At 29.6% G+C, this 17,897-nt stretch overlaps 1 protein-coding gene across 17 annotated transcripts in view; it reads right to left on the bottom strand.

The window, feature by feature from the left end:
* spri (sprint) overlaps window positions 1–17,897 on the bottom strand; it is a 759,753-nt gene that overhangs the window by 55,884 nt on the left and 685,972 nt on the right. For 15 of the 17 annotated variants that reach the window (XM_067052866.1, XM_067052867.1, XM_067052872.1 and 12 more), the window contains 10 exons: window positions 11,075–11,272; window positions 8,325–8,512; window positions 7,913–8,004; window positions 7,691–7,825; window positions 6,749–6,883; window positions 6,245–6,367; window positions 4,494–4,663; window positions 4,024–4,398; window positions 2,488–2,691; window positions 948–1,139 (listed from right to left, as the gene is read on the bottom strand). In XM_067052866.1, the coding sequence (XP_066908967.1) occupies window positions 948–1,139; window positions 2,488–2,691; window positions 4,024–4,398; window positions 4,494–4,663; window positions 6,245–6,367; window positions 6,749–6,883; window positions 7,691–7,825; window positions 7,913–8,004; window positions 8,325–8,512; window positions 11,075–11,272 (1,812 nt within the window). The remainder of the gene's footprint in view (window positions 1–947; window positions 1,140–2,487; window positions 2,692–4,023; window positions 4,399–4,493; window positions 4,664–6,244; window positions 6,368–6,748; window positions 6,884–7,690; window positions 7,826–7,912; window positions 8,005–8,324; window positions 8,513–11,074; window positions 11,273–17,897) is intronic. The other 2 variants (XM_067052873.1, XM_014426240.2) reach the window with 1 other exon arrangement.

Genomic DNA, 17,897 nt, shown 5'->3' with positions numbered 1-17,897 from the left:
ATTACTAGAGATAATAATAGTAAACAGAATGTTACATAACAAATGGATTTCACATTAACAATTTAATTGACAGATCAAAACTTTTAAATATTAAGTATCTTGATATTGAATATAAAATATATTTTATTTAGTTTCTTTTACTGATACACCAACAGATATAAAATAAATTCTGAAGAAATTTCTTTTAAAATACATTGAAAAAATAAATTTAATACTTTTATACAACTAATTGATTTTATTTTAATTCAATTGGAAAAAAAGTTCAATGTAAGTTATTTTTAATCATTTAAAGGGAAAATGTAATAAACTACAACAAAAAAAGGAGAAGAGAAAAATTAATCTTTATGGGATGTGTACATAAAATTATAAATTGCTTTAGTTTGGAACAAAAGTTAATAAATTAAATGAAAAATATAGGAACCTATCTCAGCTTAGAATTTTGTTAATCAAACTATTTAATAAAATTAATTTCACTTTTCAATAAATTTGAATTTCTTGTTTGATTAATTGAATTGAATTTCAGAGTTATTCAGTGTTTGATTTATTCGTAATACTGATTCATTGCTTTGTAACATATAATACATTAGTTTCAAAATTACAACACTGTGGTGCAATTAATTAATGTTTATGGATAATAAATAATTGACTGCTAGAGGTTATAATATTTTTTCAGGATAATAGGTTGTCATTATATTACATTCAATTTTTTTTTTATTACAAAAGCTGAAATTTTGACCCAAACATAGAGTTATTTTCAGGACAAGTGCATTTGCTGAGGTTCTCTACGAAGTTAAGTCAGCAATTAATGAAAGATGGCCCACTTGTTTGAGTGGAAACGTCAGCTAGAATGATAATGAATAGCAGATTGATATCATGCCTGTCTATTACCACCCAATTGATAGTGATGAATGATCAAAAAATTTTAAACAGTACTAAAATATATTTACCTTTGAGTCTATTCTCTCAAGGAGACCCCCCGTCGCAATGGCTGGCCACTGCAGGAGGGCTGCTGGATCTGAGTGCCTGTTGTTACGGTGAAGACCTCGGTTGCGTCTCCTTGCAACCTCTAAAGCTGCATTTTTAATTGCATCTGCTGGTTCGCAGTAGAAAGGGGATGATTGTTTGTTGTTAGTCGGTGCCTGTAATTTTAGCCAAGTTCAGAGTTCTAGTAAAAATTGAGTATCAGGAAGCTTTTGATGAATTACTCTAGGAAAAATTCATGATACTATTATAAACTAATAGAGACTACTAACTCTTATCTTTTAAGAATAACATCCTCACGAAAAAGCCAAAAAAAAAAAAAAGTAATGATGAAAAATAATTTTATTTGTGGATAATTTAAAAATATACATTATATGTAATAAAATTAATAGCTAATAAAATTAACTAAAAATAAAAAAATATATATAAAAAAACTCTATTAGCAAATATATGGTGAATTGTATTTTGTAACTATGATAAGTTTTTCAAATAACTTGAAAAATATACAACTATTCTCCATGGAACTAGGACATACACGAATAGAAATTTTAGATAAGCCAAATACGTGGGCTTATGTAGGTCAGATCTGTGGATTTCTTGCCCCTTATTCCCGTCTCACATATAGACAATATCTGTCAGATTTTCTTTTTTAAAGCTGTCAACAGTCTATGTAATGTTTTTGTGAGTGAATAGCTCAACCAATTTTTAATTTTATGGCTAATATATTTTCAATAAAATGGAATTAAAATAGATCAGACAATATTAAATTTTACTCCTTTGTCAAGAGGAAGTATCAATAAGTTGGAATAAAACAATCTGAAGCCAACCTATTATTCACAAAGCTTATAAGGATTGAGAAACTGTTGTGAAATAGAAAACACAATAGTGAGATTATCCTATCACATGGCCTACTAAATCTTCATGAAAACAAATTAGTGGAAATCTTTTAAAATACCAAGAGGAATATTTTGTCCTACTACTCAGTTGCTACTTGATGTTTTGACAGGATTTAAAGCCTCCACAAAGCAAGAAATTGGGGACAAAATCTAAGAATAACTTGCATCAATTTAGTTTTTCTAAGAATTTATCGATGGATTTTTAGAAGGGAAAACATGCAATTTTAGGAAGGATATAGCAAAATGAAAGTACTTACTTAATAATCTATTAACAAAGAGAAAATTGAATGATCTCTGAAGATTACAGAGAATTTTAACTCAACAACATAAGGGATATGGTTGCTGAAATAGGACTACAATATCTGACGGATACTTATAAAAAAAATGTATGTACATGTAATGTTTCCAATATGTTAATAGCAGAAAATCAAATAAAGAACTGAATACAACCAATCTGAATATTAATTGTTTCAAAACATTTTCAATATTGTATTTTGGAGTTAATAAAAAAAAAATGGATTAATGTACTAAATTTATTGTGGTATTTAACTTTGAAAGTGAAAAACTAAGAAATAATTTTAAATAAAACATAACAGAAAGTGATACTAACCTGTTCAGTGGGAGTCTTTGGTTCGGTGGGAGAAATTGGTGATGGATGAGGGGCAATGAGACTAGGCCTGGGAGCGGGGCATGGTGGTACCCTGTCGAGGATGTCTGGTACCCTCCGCTGCTCCTCAGGAGGACTAAACGGTGATGACCTAGGCTTAAAGGTAGTCAGGGATTCAGGACCCCAGATGTCCTCATAATCACTAACCTGAAAAAGTAAATTAAAAACTGAATACAAAAGAAAAACAATCAAATATTTATAAAAAGTCTATAATTAGATCAAATACTATTAATTATCGAATCCTAAAATTATTTTTTAAGTAATGGATTAAAGGAAATATGTTTTTAGGTTTGTATGAGAGGCATTAAATCAATTAAAGCTAATCATGTACATTATACTTATAAATATAAATTATAATCACTTATGAGATCAGCCTATTCCATTAACTGACTGATAGAGTAGATCCTTTATTTATGTTATTTTATAAATAATAAGTTGCTTAATTATGACTCTAGAATATATATTTGGCATGGGTTGATTCTTTATGAGCCCTATAGCCATTGCCTTATCAATAATTTCATTTGTTATTATCACAATCCTCACAAATCCCTTCTTTGACCTTCAATTTTATGCCAATCCAATTAAAAGTTTAAAGCTTTGTACAAGTCCAAATATTATGGGATAAAAGAGTCAAAATAAAGGGTCCAAAAAAAAAAAACTTACATAGTGATGGAGGTTAATATTGTTAAGACTCAAATCAAGCTTGTTGCCAGACTATCTTACCATATTTATCTAAAAGGCATTTAAACTAAGTTAAGAAAAGGAGAAAAAATTTAAAATGGCTTTCAAATACCACCTGGACCATAATTCAAATCAAAAATATTTTTTATAAGTAGAAAGAAAATGATTTCCAGTTAGTACTGTTAACCATGTATTTTGCATAAAATGAAATTGATGGGGAAATAAATTTGAGGTTAAAGATGGGAAATACTTGTTATTTTTAAATTTCGAAATTGCTTAGCTTGTACTTTCTGTCCAAAAACTTAAAAGTTAGAATTTACAAAACTATTACCCTCTCCACTGTCCTTTATAGATACAAAATGAGGCCTCAAACACCAAGAAAAGCATCTTAAGGTTTTCGAAAATAAACCATTATATAAAATAAAGAAACCGAAAAATGATGAGTTGATAGGAGAATTTAGAAGTCTATACAATGCTGAATTGAGGGAACTGCACCAGGTAAATGTAATTCAAGTTATAACATTGCAGAAAATAAAATTGCGTGTAAGGTTGTGGGACTTAGTAACGTAATAGTACTGCCGTAGTTTACATTATATTTTATGCCATCTTATACTGTTAATATGTTTAGAATATTTGTTTAGTTTTTGTATTTTGTTTTTAGCCCTGATATAGTACTATGAAGAGAGTACATTACCTAATATAGTACATTAAATTGTTTTTATACTGTTTGAGCTACTTTTTTTACTGCCACCAGGACTATCTTCCTTCATAAAACAATTATACTTTTGAGGTGTTTACCTTGTCTGCTACAGAGCTCCTGTAGTAGACACCTGGTGATTCGAGGATATCTGACTCTTGGTAATGCCTGGACTCCTTATGCCTCTTGCTTCTCCGATGCGGCGGTTTGGAATCAGACACAGGAGATAGGGCTGACTTGGGGTCAGAGCCAGTCGGTGAGAGAGCTGAACCTGTTGGTGAGAGAGCAGAGCGAGGATCTGAACCGGTTGGTGACAGTGCAGATCTTGGATCAGAGCCTGTTGGAGAGAGAGCTTGAGAAGGGCTAAGGATATCAGAGACAGGGGATTTGGCACTTCCAGCTCTGTTCGACTCCAGGGTGGCTGTGCCAGACTGAAGGGAAGGTAAGCTTTCAGTATCACAAATTGAAGACTGTTTCTGCAAAAAGATTTGATGTGCAATTAGTTGAGATAAATAAAAACATAGGAAAATATTACTTTAAACAGTACAAAAATATAATTTCAGAACTATACCTCAACATGTGGAGGAGGAGAAGTAGATGTAGTTTCAGTCATTGAGAAGGTTACAGTAGTGGTTACAGTGAAGTTCTGACCAGGTTTAGACCAACGAGGTGGTGGTGGAGGTGGCGTTTTTGTTGGAACCATACCCAAAGAGTGCGGTGGACTTGACACTGATTTACAATCTAAATCAATACATATAAAGTTTAAGTTTTATGTTAAATGGTACTATCTTAAAATCAGGAAACAATCTTTTAAAACTTATTACAACAAATAAATAAATAATACTGATAAAAGACTTTTTTTTTTCAACTTTAAACATGAAGTATAAAATTGTAGGAAATTAAAAATAAACATTATTATACCATGTACTAAACATTTGTATGACCCAAAGCTTTATGAAAATGTGCTATGAATATGATAATAAAATTATTTAAGAAACATATTCAATGACTTTTAAAGATTTAGTTTTTTAAATAGTTTAGTTACAAAAGTATTTGTATTATAAATAAACTTTAAAGTTTTCTAAACATAACAGTAGTAATAAAAACTGACTAAGTTAAAAATAATGAGTGATTGACACTGATTTTAGGAAATAACATTATTATTTACCGAAACCATAAGCAAACTATAAACAAACTGGTCTGTTAAGCATCAACATTTTACTACAGTTACTGAACAATTTATTTACTGTTCATGATTAAAAAACTAATTGGTTACTTAATAAACAAATAAGTAATTAATTAATTTGAAAAAAAATATTGCTTGACAAACTACATATAAAAGTTTTCCTCATGTAAAACTAAATTTACTATTTCTTCAGTACATTATTCTAGGTTTTTAAATGCTTCTAGGAATAAGAAAAAGAAAAAAATAATGGAGATAGAACCCACTTGGCATATGACAATGGTAGTTTATTAATCTAAAGTTAGAAACAAAATATAGATGTATAAAGTAATTATTTAACTAATAGAAACATAAATGCATAAAAATAATTAACATAAAAAAAGTTGTTATTCACATGAAATCGAAAAACAAGTTATACTAAAACAATAAAATTTCATGCATCAATAAAATAGATTTATATATATCAAGTACTGATTTGACATAAAGATTACTATATTATTTATTTTAAAGAGAACAGCATCTTTTGAAGTTTTGCATTTATAAATTCAACAATCTAGTATGTATTTATTTATGTATTAAGGTCAAACTATATTTGCTAAGTATTTTAATTCATTATAAAAATAAAATGCATTATTTATACAAATTTAATGAAAATTTAAAAATAACAAATAATTTTTAAATTATGTTCTATCCATTTTATGAAATCTATCTATGAAATGTCTATGTTATGAAAATATTAAAACTTTTTTTTGTGATAAATAAATATTTTAAGTAGGTATGTAAATTCATATCCTAACCCTTCATTACTTCTGCTACACATCAATAGTGGATAGTAATCGAATCAATGTAAAAAGTTAATAATACTTTTTTTATTCTTTAGATTCATGGTTAACGAGAAATTTATTCTTAGGCATTTTTTGTTGCAATGACAGCATTAACATTTTTGACAACAATCTCAAACATTTTTGAGGTTTGATGTAGCCTGTATAATCTAAAAATATAATGAACAAATCAAGGGTTTTTTTTCAATTACTCGTAAAACTTAAACCTTATTTAAAATATGAATTATCATTAATATAATGATATATAATTAGTTTACTAAAAAATAGAAAAATCTGTTAGTGAAAGAAGCAACTTACTTGAACTGTTGTTAGCAGAAGTGCTAATGAGATTAAGCGTGTTAGGAGGTGTTGGTCGTGGTGCTCGAGGGGGAACATTGCACAATTCTGTTGGGGAATTGCTAGGCAGTGATGTTGGGCTACCTGCACTCACAGCAACAAACAAACTTCTCAAAATTTCTGTCCCTTCATGTTTTTTTTTTTTCTTTACAGTAATAAAAGCGGTGTATTGGGAAAATATACAGAATAAAATTATACTAAGGTGAAAGGAAAAAGCCAACTGTCAAGCTCATTTTGACCTTATCAAATAGTTCTTCCTGTGGAGATAATATCCGTGCACAACCTATCTACATATCCCCACCCTATTCAACCCAGATCCCTACTATATATATATACAGTAATAGACACTCTTACAAAAGGTTTTTAGATAAAGTTAATTTGAAAAACTAATAAATACAAATTTAAATACAATAAAAGCCCAAAGAAGCAGGTCATGCAGAACAAGTAAAGATATAATTAACTTACCTGCAGATTCATTCTGAGATCCTTTGAAGGTTGATAGTAAGCTTGATGGTTGTGGTTGTTCATTCAGCGGTGTTAAATTCAAAACTATTGAATCAGGGTCTCCTGTAGGACTCCTTCCCGAATTGTTATTATTACCTAAATTTAAATAAAATGGAGATTAAAAGATATATAAATTTAAGTGATCAGCCATCAACAAAATATATAATAATTATCATTGATTCCTTTACTAAGTCGTTTGTTATTCAAAGGTAATTTATGAATTTTTTTTTTTTTTGCTTTTTTCTTCCTGGGCGATTAAATATCCTTATTTTTTTCATTTCTACAGGCACTTACTATAAAAATAGTTACTAAATTTTGTTATATTTAAATAGTTATTTTTAAAGCATTGAAAGATGGCCAATTTATTTTCTTCTTTACTATTCACTTATTATGATGGATAATTTTGCATACCTTTTACACTAGTTATTCATAAGATAAAATAACTATTTTTAGAAATAGTCTCTGAGGATGGACAGATATTCCAAAATATCTTAAGGATCATTTTATTGAAGTAGAATTGATAAAAATAAAGAATTGAAGTAAGAAAACTGTTTATCGCTGAGAAAGAAAAGACAGAAAAATGATATTATATTACAACCTATTTTACTAACAGTTAAACAAAATTGTTTACTTTTACAGAAATGAAAGGAAATAACTTATCATTATTCAAATGTATGAAACACAATTTCTTATATACTTAGTTTAATGAATATGACTGTACTACCAAATTAAATAAAATCTACAAATTTAGAGTGAAAAACAATACACATTGTGTAAAAAGATTATTTTTTAAATAATGAAAAGTAATAAATTATCTAATGATAATCATTTTATAGACAGATAATGATAGGCATTGCAAACTAAAACCAAAGGGTGTAAAATAAACTAATAATAACAACTCACCACTACCAAAGCTGGTAAGACTGCTGGCTTGGCTGCTAGGAAGGCTACTATTAAGACCTGTCTGCTCTTGCTGTGCTGTCTGTTCGCTGCTGTTCTGTGCTGGCCGAGGGTTAGCCATTGGGTACCTCCAGAATTCTGAAGGCAAAATAATATTTATTCTATAATGAAACGATAAATTTCCTATCTAATCACAACAAACAATAGAAAAAAGGAATACTTTACCTTGACCGAGCAAAGCAAGAGATGAAAGCTGTTGTCTGTTCTTGGCTTCCCTAATAGCTCTTGGTAAAGTTAGTTGCACAGGTAACTCATCACTATAGTAAAAACCATAAATAATCATTGGACATTTTGAATAATATTATAAACTGGAAAATATTGTAAAAAAAAATTTGTTACATAATAATTAATTTACATAAATCAAAGGAATAGTAAAAAAAAAAATTGAGTATAAATGTAAAACTTAAATATTTGAATTTCAAATAAAATATTTTTATGGGATCCTACTATTTACTAGGAAAGTGATAGTAATGTGACAAGAAAAAAGATCAAAAACAATTAAGAACATAACATATTCCTTTCCTCTTCAACAGCTAATAAAGTTTTCAATAATAATTATAATAATATTATAATTTACCAGCACTGTGCATAGTGTGCAACTAGAGCAGGGATGCTAGAGAACTTATTATCACTTGACTCCAGGCTAAGCTGCCCGTCAGGCCCTGCCTGAATGAGGTAGTGTTCAATATAGGGGCCTTTACCGGCCGGTAATCTCACAGATATTGCCATAGTAGATGTCTGTGAGCTCTGGCGTACGACAAAGTTCTGCAAAAAAAAAAAATAAATAAATAAATGAAAATCAACAAAATAAGGACAAAAACGAAGTCACACAATTCACTTCCTAATAGAGAAGTAGCTCAAAAATGTTTGACATTAGATCTGAAACAACGCCATAAACATCAAAATTTGCCATGAAAATATTAATTTAATAAGGAAGAATTAAAGGAGATATATAAAATAAAATGTTTTCCTTGTTCTGAAAACATCCTATTTCAACTTATAATCATAAAATGATATAGTTCTGTAGCGCCAGCTATATACTCTGAAGTCATCGGCTGTGAAAGGACAGGTTTCACCATTTTTTTAGAAAGTCTGTCTGTCCTTCAAGCCCCTGAGTCACCTAAAGTCACCTCAACATTGGTGAGGCAACAGGCATCAGAGTCATTGGTGAGCTCAAAAAAGCTCAAGTTAGTGTGGGTCCCTCGACATAAGGGAATCACTGATAATGAGAAAGCTGACCAGCTCGCTAGAAGCAAAGCTGAGCACCTTTCTATGGGGTCAGAACCATTTTTAAAAGACATCAGCACAAAGAAGTCCTTGATTGGATATGGAAGATAGCAGCCAAGGAGTGGAGGGAATGCATAAGGCTAGGACAGGTCCCGGAAACTGCTCTACATTACACAGCAGATTCTGACCGGTACGCATCACTAAGATATTGGCTTCTAGGCTCAGATAGGATCCTAGAATATGAGACTTCCTCTAAAGATTGGGAATCCCTTTTAAATTTCATTAGAAAATCATAAAGGTTCGATAAATAGAAATAAAAGTTAAAAAAGTGTCATTCCATTGGTCTATCTTGGGGTTAGGAAAAAGGACCAATAGGCCCACTTGCCGGACATGTTTCCCCCATTATTACCAGTACCTGTATTGTACCAGAAATCTATACCATCTCTTTACAAGAACATTATAAGAAATTAAATCTATGTTTTATTATATTATACCTAATTCTAATTACTTAAAAAAAAAATACACATAAATTGTTTAAAATATTTGATATCTAAGAGATAGTAATAAAAAAAGTATCTACTGCAGTTTCTATAACAGAATTAGTATATTATACTAATATAATATATATATATACTAATAATGGAGCTATTAGAATAGCATTGTTTTATTTTATGAGTTATGTGAACTAATCACTGTAAAGTAAAAGTTTCAATTATGAACCAGGGTTTGTAAAATATGATAAATAAAATGATGATGATATTCAATAATTAATTCTTAACTAAAGAGAACAAACAGCGAACGAACCTTAAGTTCATCAGTAAATTTACTGAAAAATTACTACAAAATAGATCTGTTTGTAAAAAATCAATTATAAAATTTAAAGAACAAAATTAAACAAGAATTAGTTCTTTTTTCAGTGACTTGATACTAACATAAAATAATTTATAAGATTTAATAATGGAAAAGATATAAAAAAAGAAATTTAGAAAAAATATACAGAAGAAGAATAGTAAACCAATTTGTTTAGCCAGAATAATTAAAATAGAATAAACTATTTCACATTAAAATAATAACATTAACCCACTTCATTGAGTAAGCAGCATTAACAAAATAAATATAAGAAAATAAGTAAATAAAAGTAGAACATATGTTGATATTTACAAATATACAACAGGAAATCAAGAGAGTAACAGATTACTGATGCTTAAAAGATAGCACTAGGGTCAATAAAAGGGATTTAAATAATGAAAAAAAGAGAGTAACATAGATTAGGATGAGGGGAAAAATTAATTTTATAGTGATCAGTAGATCTTGTAAAATTGATTCAGAAATCTCGAGCAGAATCTCCAAGGGTTATTTTGTCTATTACCAGAACTGTAATTTTGTAATCGGATAAAGAAAGGTGGCTCAGATTATAACACTCCATCCATTCAAGTCTAATTATCTTCCAGTACTTCTCTATGGAGAAGAGAGCTGAATTCTGAATGAAAGGCTCCAAAGGTATTACTATCTCTGAAATGAATTTTCTTAGGAGCATTGTGAGGAAAACATGGAAACAATATGTATGGAATGACAGGATTAAGGAGGAGCTGAATAGATACCTAGTGACAGAAACCTTTGACAAGAGGCAACTAAAATGGTATAGACATGTCTGCCATATGGACCATCACAGATACCTAACAAAATTGAAGGACATGAAACAAGTGGGAAGACCAATAGGGCAACCAAGAACTTAAAATCAGTCACATAAAACAAATAGGGAGATGCTGAAGGAAGACCATAAGAGAAATGAGGAATCTCTCCAAAATCTTGAAGCAGCCACACTGAAAGGCAAATGGGTGGAAGAAAAAGAAGTAAAGAATTTTCCAATTGCAGCAAGTCAATACTGAAGCAATTCTAGATCAGAGAAATAGGAGTATGTATTGTGTGATAGGATTGTGGAATTAGAGGAGGTCCAAAATAAGATTAATTAAGGAAGAAATGAAGTACTTCGAAGTAATGTGTTTTTAACAAGTAATTGGTAAGTAGCAGTCTTCATATTAACCAATTCATTTAAATAAACTTATACTACTTTACTAATTTATAATAATAAGTACTTACCCCCTCTTCCTTTCCCTGGAGGAGATGGAAAGCCCCAGCCCGTTGGATGCCAGGTAGGAACCAGACGGGGTGGCTGCGGATGAGCCGCTCCATAAGGCCAATATCACAGGGGGTTTCTTCACTGGCCACAGAGCTGCCCCGCGAACTGTCCTCAGCACCACTCTCTCCACCATCGCCTTCATCCTCAGTCTCCGTGGTCTGTTAACAATTAATATCTTCTATAACTACAGGTAAATTTTAACATCTCTTCATAAATCAGCTTTTCACAATTGACATTGAAGGAATAGGTAAATATAAATTTAGATATATATGAATTAGGGAGACTAATACTTTAATCATGAAGTTAAAAGCATGTAAATATATAACTGTTTTGAAATAATTAAAAAAAAAATTTTAAAACAAAAAATTGATTCCTTTAGTTGAAAATAATGGGCCAATTTATAATTTACATAAAATGCTTTCTAATCTGTACTTAACTACATTTAAGGAATAATACAGATATTTCTTATTCTAATATAGCTAGAATGTTTTATAGTTTTATGTCAAATTAAAAATAATCGTCCTGTAACTTTACCAACCACTACTGCATTGCATTTTTTCATCATCTTAAGGAAAATGGGAACTAAATACGTAACTATCAATAACTAAATACATTTAAAAATCAAAATAAAGAATATTTCAATGATATGAATTTATAATCTTTAAATTGTGTACCATAAGCCTTCTTTCTATTGAGGGCCTTTACTACTTCTTCATTTCTTTTTAATCAAATTAAAATTATTTTACAAAGATGGATCTCATTTGTATCAATCTCAATTTCATTTTTTGGAAACACTGCTCAAAGATGACAAGGGTGGATTAAATGATCCTGCAGCAAATCATTGGTTGTTATTTAAGTTAAAGGTAAAACTTAGAGGCATCTATTTATGTAATGTATTAATTAACAGTAATTTTGTAATGATCAACTTAAATTTTGCTGACATAGGAATACGCCTACAGTTTACAGTACTATAATAATAAGTCGAATTCAAAACAAAATTAAAACTGTTTTTGCCAGATGTGCCAGTATCTTTTTTTTTTTTTTTTTAAATAATACTTTTTATTTATTGATATTACAATCTGCCACACAGTTTTGGGCAATAGGTAATAGTGATGAATGATCACATTCATACTAAAATAAAATTAAATAAATGAAAAAAAAAAAAAAAACTCTCTTAAAATATATAGAAACAGAAGAATAAACAAAATGAACATAATCAAACTATCTGTATGAAAAATAAATAAATAAAATAACATAATGATAAAATAATATAGTCTATAGTCACAATTTACACTCTAATATACAATATTTACACAATCACCCTGAGGATCCCTGAGCCCACTCTATACCCCACGTGTGAGGGGTAGAGCAGAGCTCAAAAGATCCCAGCGCATCCCTCTCGCCGCATCACTGGTAGTGAGCCAGTAGAGGCTGAGCAAGTGCGCTAAAGCCACAAACACGCCACTATCTATCAAAGCAAAACGGGGATATACCGGCAATATATACTTTACAAATCTATTATGAAAGTACTCATTTTTCAGAATAAATAAATATGAAACAATATATTAGCAAAAAGAAGGAAAAAACGCTACAATCAATGAAAATCCTTTAAATAAAAAATTCATATAGATAATTTAAAGATAAGGCTTCAATTTTAGATCATTGCGTAGATTAAATGCTACAAAATAATACGGGATTTTCAAAATTAGCCTTATAATTTTTAAAATTAACATTTTTCAAAAAACAATCATAGATCTTTCTCCACGTTTACTAGAAGCTGTTTGTTCCTCTACAAAAATTTTTTAGGAAAACATGGTAAAGAATCTGTAGAGATGGGTAGATCCAAAGAGAGTCCTTTAGCATAGACTGAATCAGTGCATGCTAGAATAGCTAACAGGAATTCCGGAGGTGTATACAAATTGCAGAGAATGCTGTCAGCTAGGGCGGCCATTTGTAACCCCGCAGAGCTGAATCTCTCCAGTTCATTGTTGCCAATCTCAACAACATACAGTCTCATCACTTTATCATAAGCCGAAAAGCACAGTGTGGTGCCAGGTAATTAGGAATCGTTAGGGTGACATGCTCCTCCTTATGTTTCATTATGTTCAATCATTAATTGTTTTATTATAAAGATTCCAGTATGCTCTACTACCACCAATATATAAGGACCCAGTTCGAATCCTGAGACAGATATTTATTATATTATTGTAGCCATGAGTCAAACCTGTGGGTTCGGGATCCCCTGGAGTCCACTCAGCCTAGAAAACGAATCCTGTGGAAGAAGGTGATTTGGTCAAAATCGCGTTCCACCGTCAGATTTTTTTTAGAGGTATATATAATTTTTATTGAGGTATATATTTTATGAAATATAAACTTAAAAAAAAAATCTAGTCCAAGACAAATTTTCGATCACTAATACTTCTCACTCTTTAACTTCTCTCCAATCTCTCCTCACGGAATCAGATTTTCGAGAAATGCACTAAACAACAATTAAGATAAATCTTCGTGATTTTTTTTATTCGTTCCGTTTTATAAAACTTCTGTATTTTCGTATAACTTTATTTTTAAAACTTGAGTTATGTTAGTATTAAAAATAATTCAGTTATGTAAAAATTAAAGTAACTTAAAAGCCATTAATGTATTTATTTATTTTTATACTTTTTAAGACAGCCACACTTCAAACATATGATGTTTAAGAAGTTAATATAGAAGAATATTACATAAGTATTTTATTTTTATACAAAAAGTTATTTTAAAAAATTTTAAATGTGTTTTAATCAATCAGAAGTTAAGATTAAAGTGCACTTATTCTGAATCAGCTGTATAATGTGTAGCTGGTAAGCGATTTGACTGGCTTCGTAGATTTTAAAATCATTGAAGTTATTTAAATCTTAAAAAAACAATTATAATTGAAGAATACTTCTATACTTTTATAAAAGATAAAAATAAGATTTCTCTGATAATTTATAACAGCCAATAAGTAATATTCTAAAGAAGAGACGGTCCTGTAAGAAACGTGGGCGTAGCACATCTCAACTCTAATTGGCTGACCCTTTCCTCACAGGATTCAGGTTCAGCTTTATCTTCTCCTTTGTTTGTCTTTTTTTTTTCCCTCCATCTTCTTTGTAACAGACATTGCGTAATAGCTAATCAGGATAACGGATTCAGAAGGTGTTTCTGGCTGGAATATAGACTTCCATTCTACTTGAATCATCAAGCAATCCACAAGGAAGCTATCAACGAGAAATCAATGTACCTTGTACTGGAGAAGTTGAGGAATGATCAAATTATATGCCTGTACTGGAAGAGAGACAGAAATATCATTATTGCACTGAAGGAAACCGCTTGTCACAGTGCTCTGGAAAGCGTAAAATGCCGATGAGACATGCTTCAGAGAGTGGTTTGAATCGGTTGCGGCAGAAAGTGCCACCGTATTAGTTGTGGGCAATCTCAAGATGGTTAACGCAAGATTGAATATTTTTTCTACATTTTGTAATATCGTAATACTGCGGAGTATACACTTGTTGATAATAGACAGTTGGGCTACGTTGCCATATACGTAGTTACTATTTCACACTGAATAGTAAAATGATAATAGGAAAATACAAATAATCAATAGTAAAAACAAAAATAAATAATAGGAGTTTACAAATGAAATATATCTTTCTGTACTTCAATTTATTTATTTTTTTCTCATTTTTAATTGCTAACTACAACCTTAGTTAAATAACAATACTTCTACCTGCTACACATGTTAGTTAGTTATAACTATTTATAAAGATATCAATTTTAAAAAAATACAGAGCTTAGAATACTTTTTATTTTTCCAATTTAATTTTTGGAATAAATTATACAATTTTGAAAAAAATATATATATTTAATTTAATCAGATCAATATATTTATAAAATCACTTATGACCGTATTTCACTTTCTTCTTATCGTATTGAGCCTTCTTTTACACATTTTTCTAAGTTTAATTATTTCAGATGATCAATCTATAAACAAGATTAAGCCAACTTATTAATGACCTGGTGCGCAAAAATTAATTGATAGCCCCTCTGTTCCGAACTTAAGTAAATAAATTTAGTATTCATTTTACATTTTAATAAATTTAATATTATTAATCCTAGCTAAATTTTCGTTATGTACAAAGTACATAAGCCCCTCATGGGTTTAGCGGTACAGTTTTATTTATACACTAAATTTGTTTCATATTTCATAACTATGAATAGAGGATATTTAAAATGTTATACTTAATAGTGTATTATTTGGATATTTAAACAAATGGTTGTTCCAGTTGTCACATTTTGTTTCGACAATTTAATTTTGTTAAATCTTTTCGTATCTAAAAATACTTGAAAAATATCTAGCGGCATGCAATAATAACTCTAGCCGGTTTGTCAATAGGAACAGGTTACTTATAAACCTGCTACAAATCAGTAAACGGAACACGTTACGAGATCCTAAGGAACTAATCCCTGACAGGAACCACAGGCACGCAGCCACAAATTGTTGCGGAGGGTGCACTAATTGAAACCGTCACATCTGGATTTACATAAATTTGGAACTCACTATCTCCAGGGAGTCACCATCTTCAAGAATGTACGAGGGGAGTGTCTTGGAGAAGACCCTAGACAAGAAACCTCTGCTCAAGATTAAATCCATTTTAGGATTCCAGTAAATTATGGATTTTGAATGGAAAGAGGATAACACAACATCCTTTCATAGCATATTTACAAATACAGATTAAAGAATTTATATTATCTGGATATTAAGAATTTAAATCCGTGAAAGTCTAGACGCTTGACAATAAACTCCTATATTAGAAACAAATTAGTTGAACAAAAAAAAAAAAAAAAAAAAAAGAAGAGACTTTCGGAAAGCAATCTATACAATGTTTTTCTGTTGTAATTCTAAAATTTCAAAAACGTATTTTAACTTACCTCAGTCCACCTTTTGAGGCTTAACTAAATCCACTTAAAGCATTTAAAAACAACAGCCTCAGAATAGTTAACAATTATTCATATTACACAAAAATCACAAAGAAACATTCAGACTTAAATATGGGTCGTATACAAGAATACACAAACAACCTTCTTTAAATGTTTTAATAACTGAAGTAGTTTATTATACAAAAACTAATATCCCCAGAAGCAATTATAAACGAATAAAATATTTTCTATACCAAACATAAGTGACAACCTGTATATCATTTTTCGAAATTATGCTGGGTTTTTCCCTACATGTTTATTTTTACTTACAAATAAATTGATTCTTGTATGTGAAAAGTTGTATTAAACTTTATTGTATATCCTGAATCAAATATAAATATTGTATTCATTAAATAATTAATTATTCTTTGTTGTATACTTATATTTATTCTTTCTGCATGATTTCACGAATTTATGGATTACCAACAAGTAAATATTGTTATTATTATTTTAATATTTATCGAACATAAAATATTTTAATCTTTTCGACAATCAGGATTGTTTTCGGCCTATAATATTAATTTAGAGTTATAATTATAATTTAATTTTAAAAAATAATTCAAGAACTTTACCATGAAGCGGTTTTTAATTTTTTTAAAACAAATCAAGAGTCAATAAAATCAGGAATTTTTTATTGTTTTTATAATTTTTCTTTCATAGTTAGTCTGTAACAGTTCGATTTCCAAAGGAATACCACTTTTTTTTTTTCTCATAAATATTCCGATTAACTCTAATTTAGGTTATATTTGCCACGACTCCAATTTATTTCATATATTACAATTACAATTATTTATAATAAAATACAATTTTTAATATTTCAATATTTTAGCCTAGCATGTTGTATTTTGTATATGCCATAGTATACATTCATAGTTGTACACGAGTTAAAGATCAATAGCTTTCTTTTCGGTGATATACTTGTAGTATTAATTTCATACAAGTATCAAGCAAGATGCAGGAAAAAACTTGTACCGATAACAATGGATTACCATCGAGTTGTATATTGTATATTATACAGTGCATACGGGTAATAAACCGTCGGTATTAAAGAGGCATTAAACCCATTTCCAAAACATCCTGGGTCATAAAAATGAAACGAAACAGATCGCCACTACAAGAGGTTCATGATAAATCTAACGCTATAGCTGTCTTCATGATTAATGGCAAAAGGCTGTCGGTTAACGAGGCAGCTTCCATTTACAATGAAGAGCTCGTTTAAAATGTAACAGGTGCCATCCTTTGTTTTAAATAAACTATTTATGAAGTTCCATCATTACAATCCTAATTTAGTTTAAAAGCTCATGAAAGTAAGTGAAATTCAGAAATATATAAGGTTTTAAAAACTGAAATAAAAAATCTATATTCCTATCATCTATAGTAGAAAAATATAAAATAGTTTATTAAAACTCCAAATAAATTAGATTTCACAGTTTACATGAGACGGTAGATAAGTACATACTACTAATGTAAAAGTAAAGAATATTATTTGTTTTGCTATAGTACAAAATAAAATAAAAATATAACAATATTATGTGTAAAGAGAATAAAATTTTTATAAAATTGTTATGATAGTTTTTTTTAATCTAAAATGTGGTCAAAAGGTTTTTTTAACCAATAATTTCGATTGACACTTAATAAATAAATTTATAAGACAAAATCAATGACACATTTGGATTATGAATTTATTGATTAATCCACTAGCGTCAGATAACCAAGTAACAACCTTCAATGGACCCCTCACCTAACCTTATAATGCCAAAAGGCAATCCAAGGTATCATTAACACTCAGAT

Source organism: Halyomorpha halys, unplaced genomic scaffold (assembly GCF_000696795.3).
Source record: "Halyomorpha halys isolate HHAL.00 unplaced genomic scaffold, Hhal_1.1 Scaffold29.1, whole genome shotgun sequence".
Taxonomy (NCBI): Eukaryota; Metazoa; Arthropoda; class Insecta; order Hemiptera; family Pentatomidae; genus Halyomorpha; species Halyomorpha halys.
Note: the sequence above shows the minus strand (reverse complement) of the source record. Positions and strands in the feature narration are given on the sequence as shown.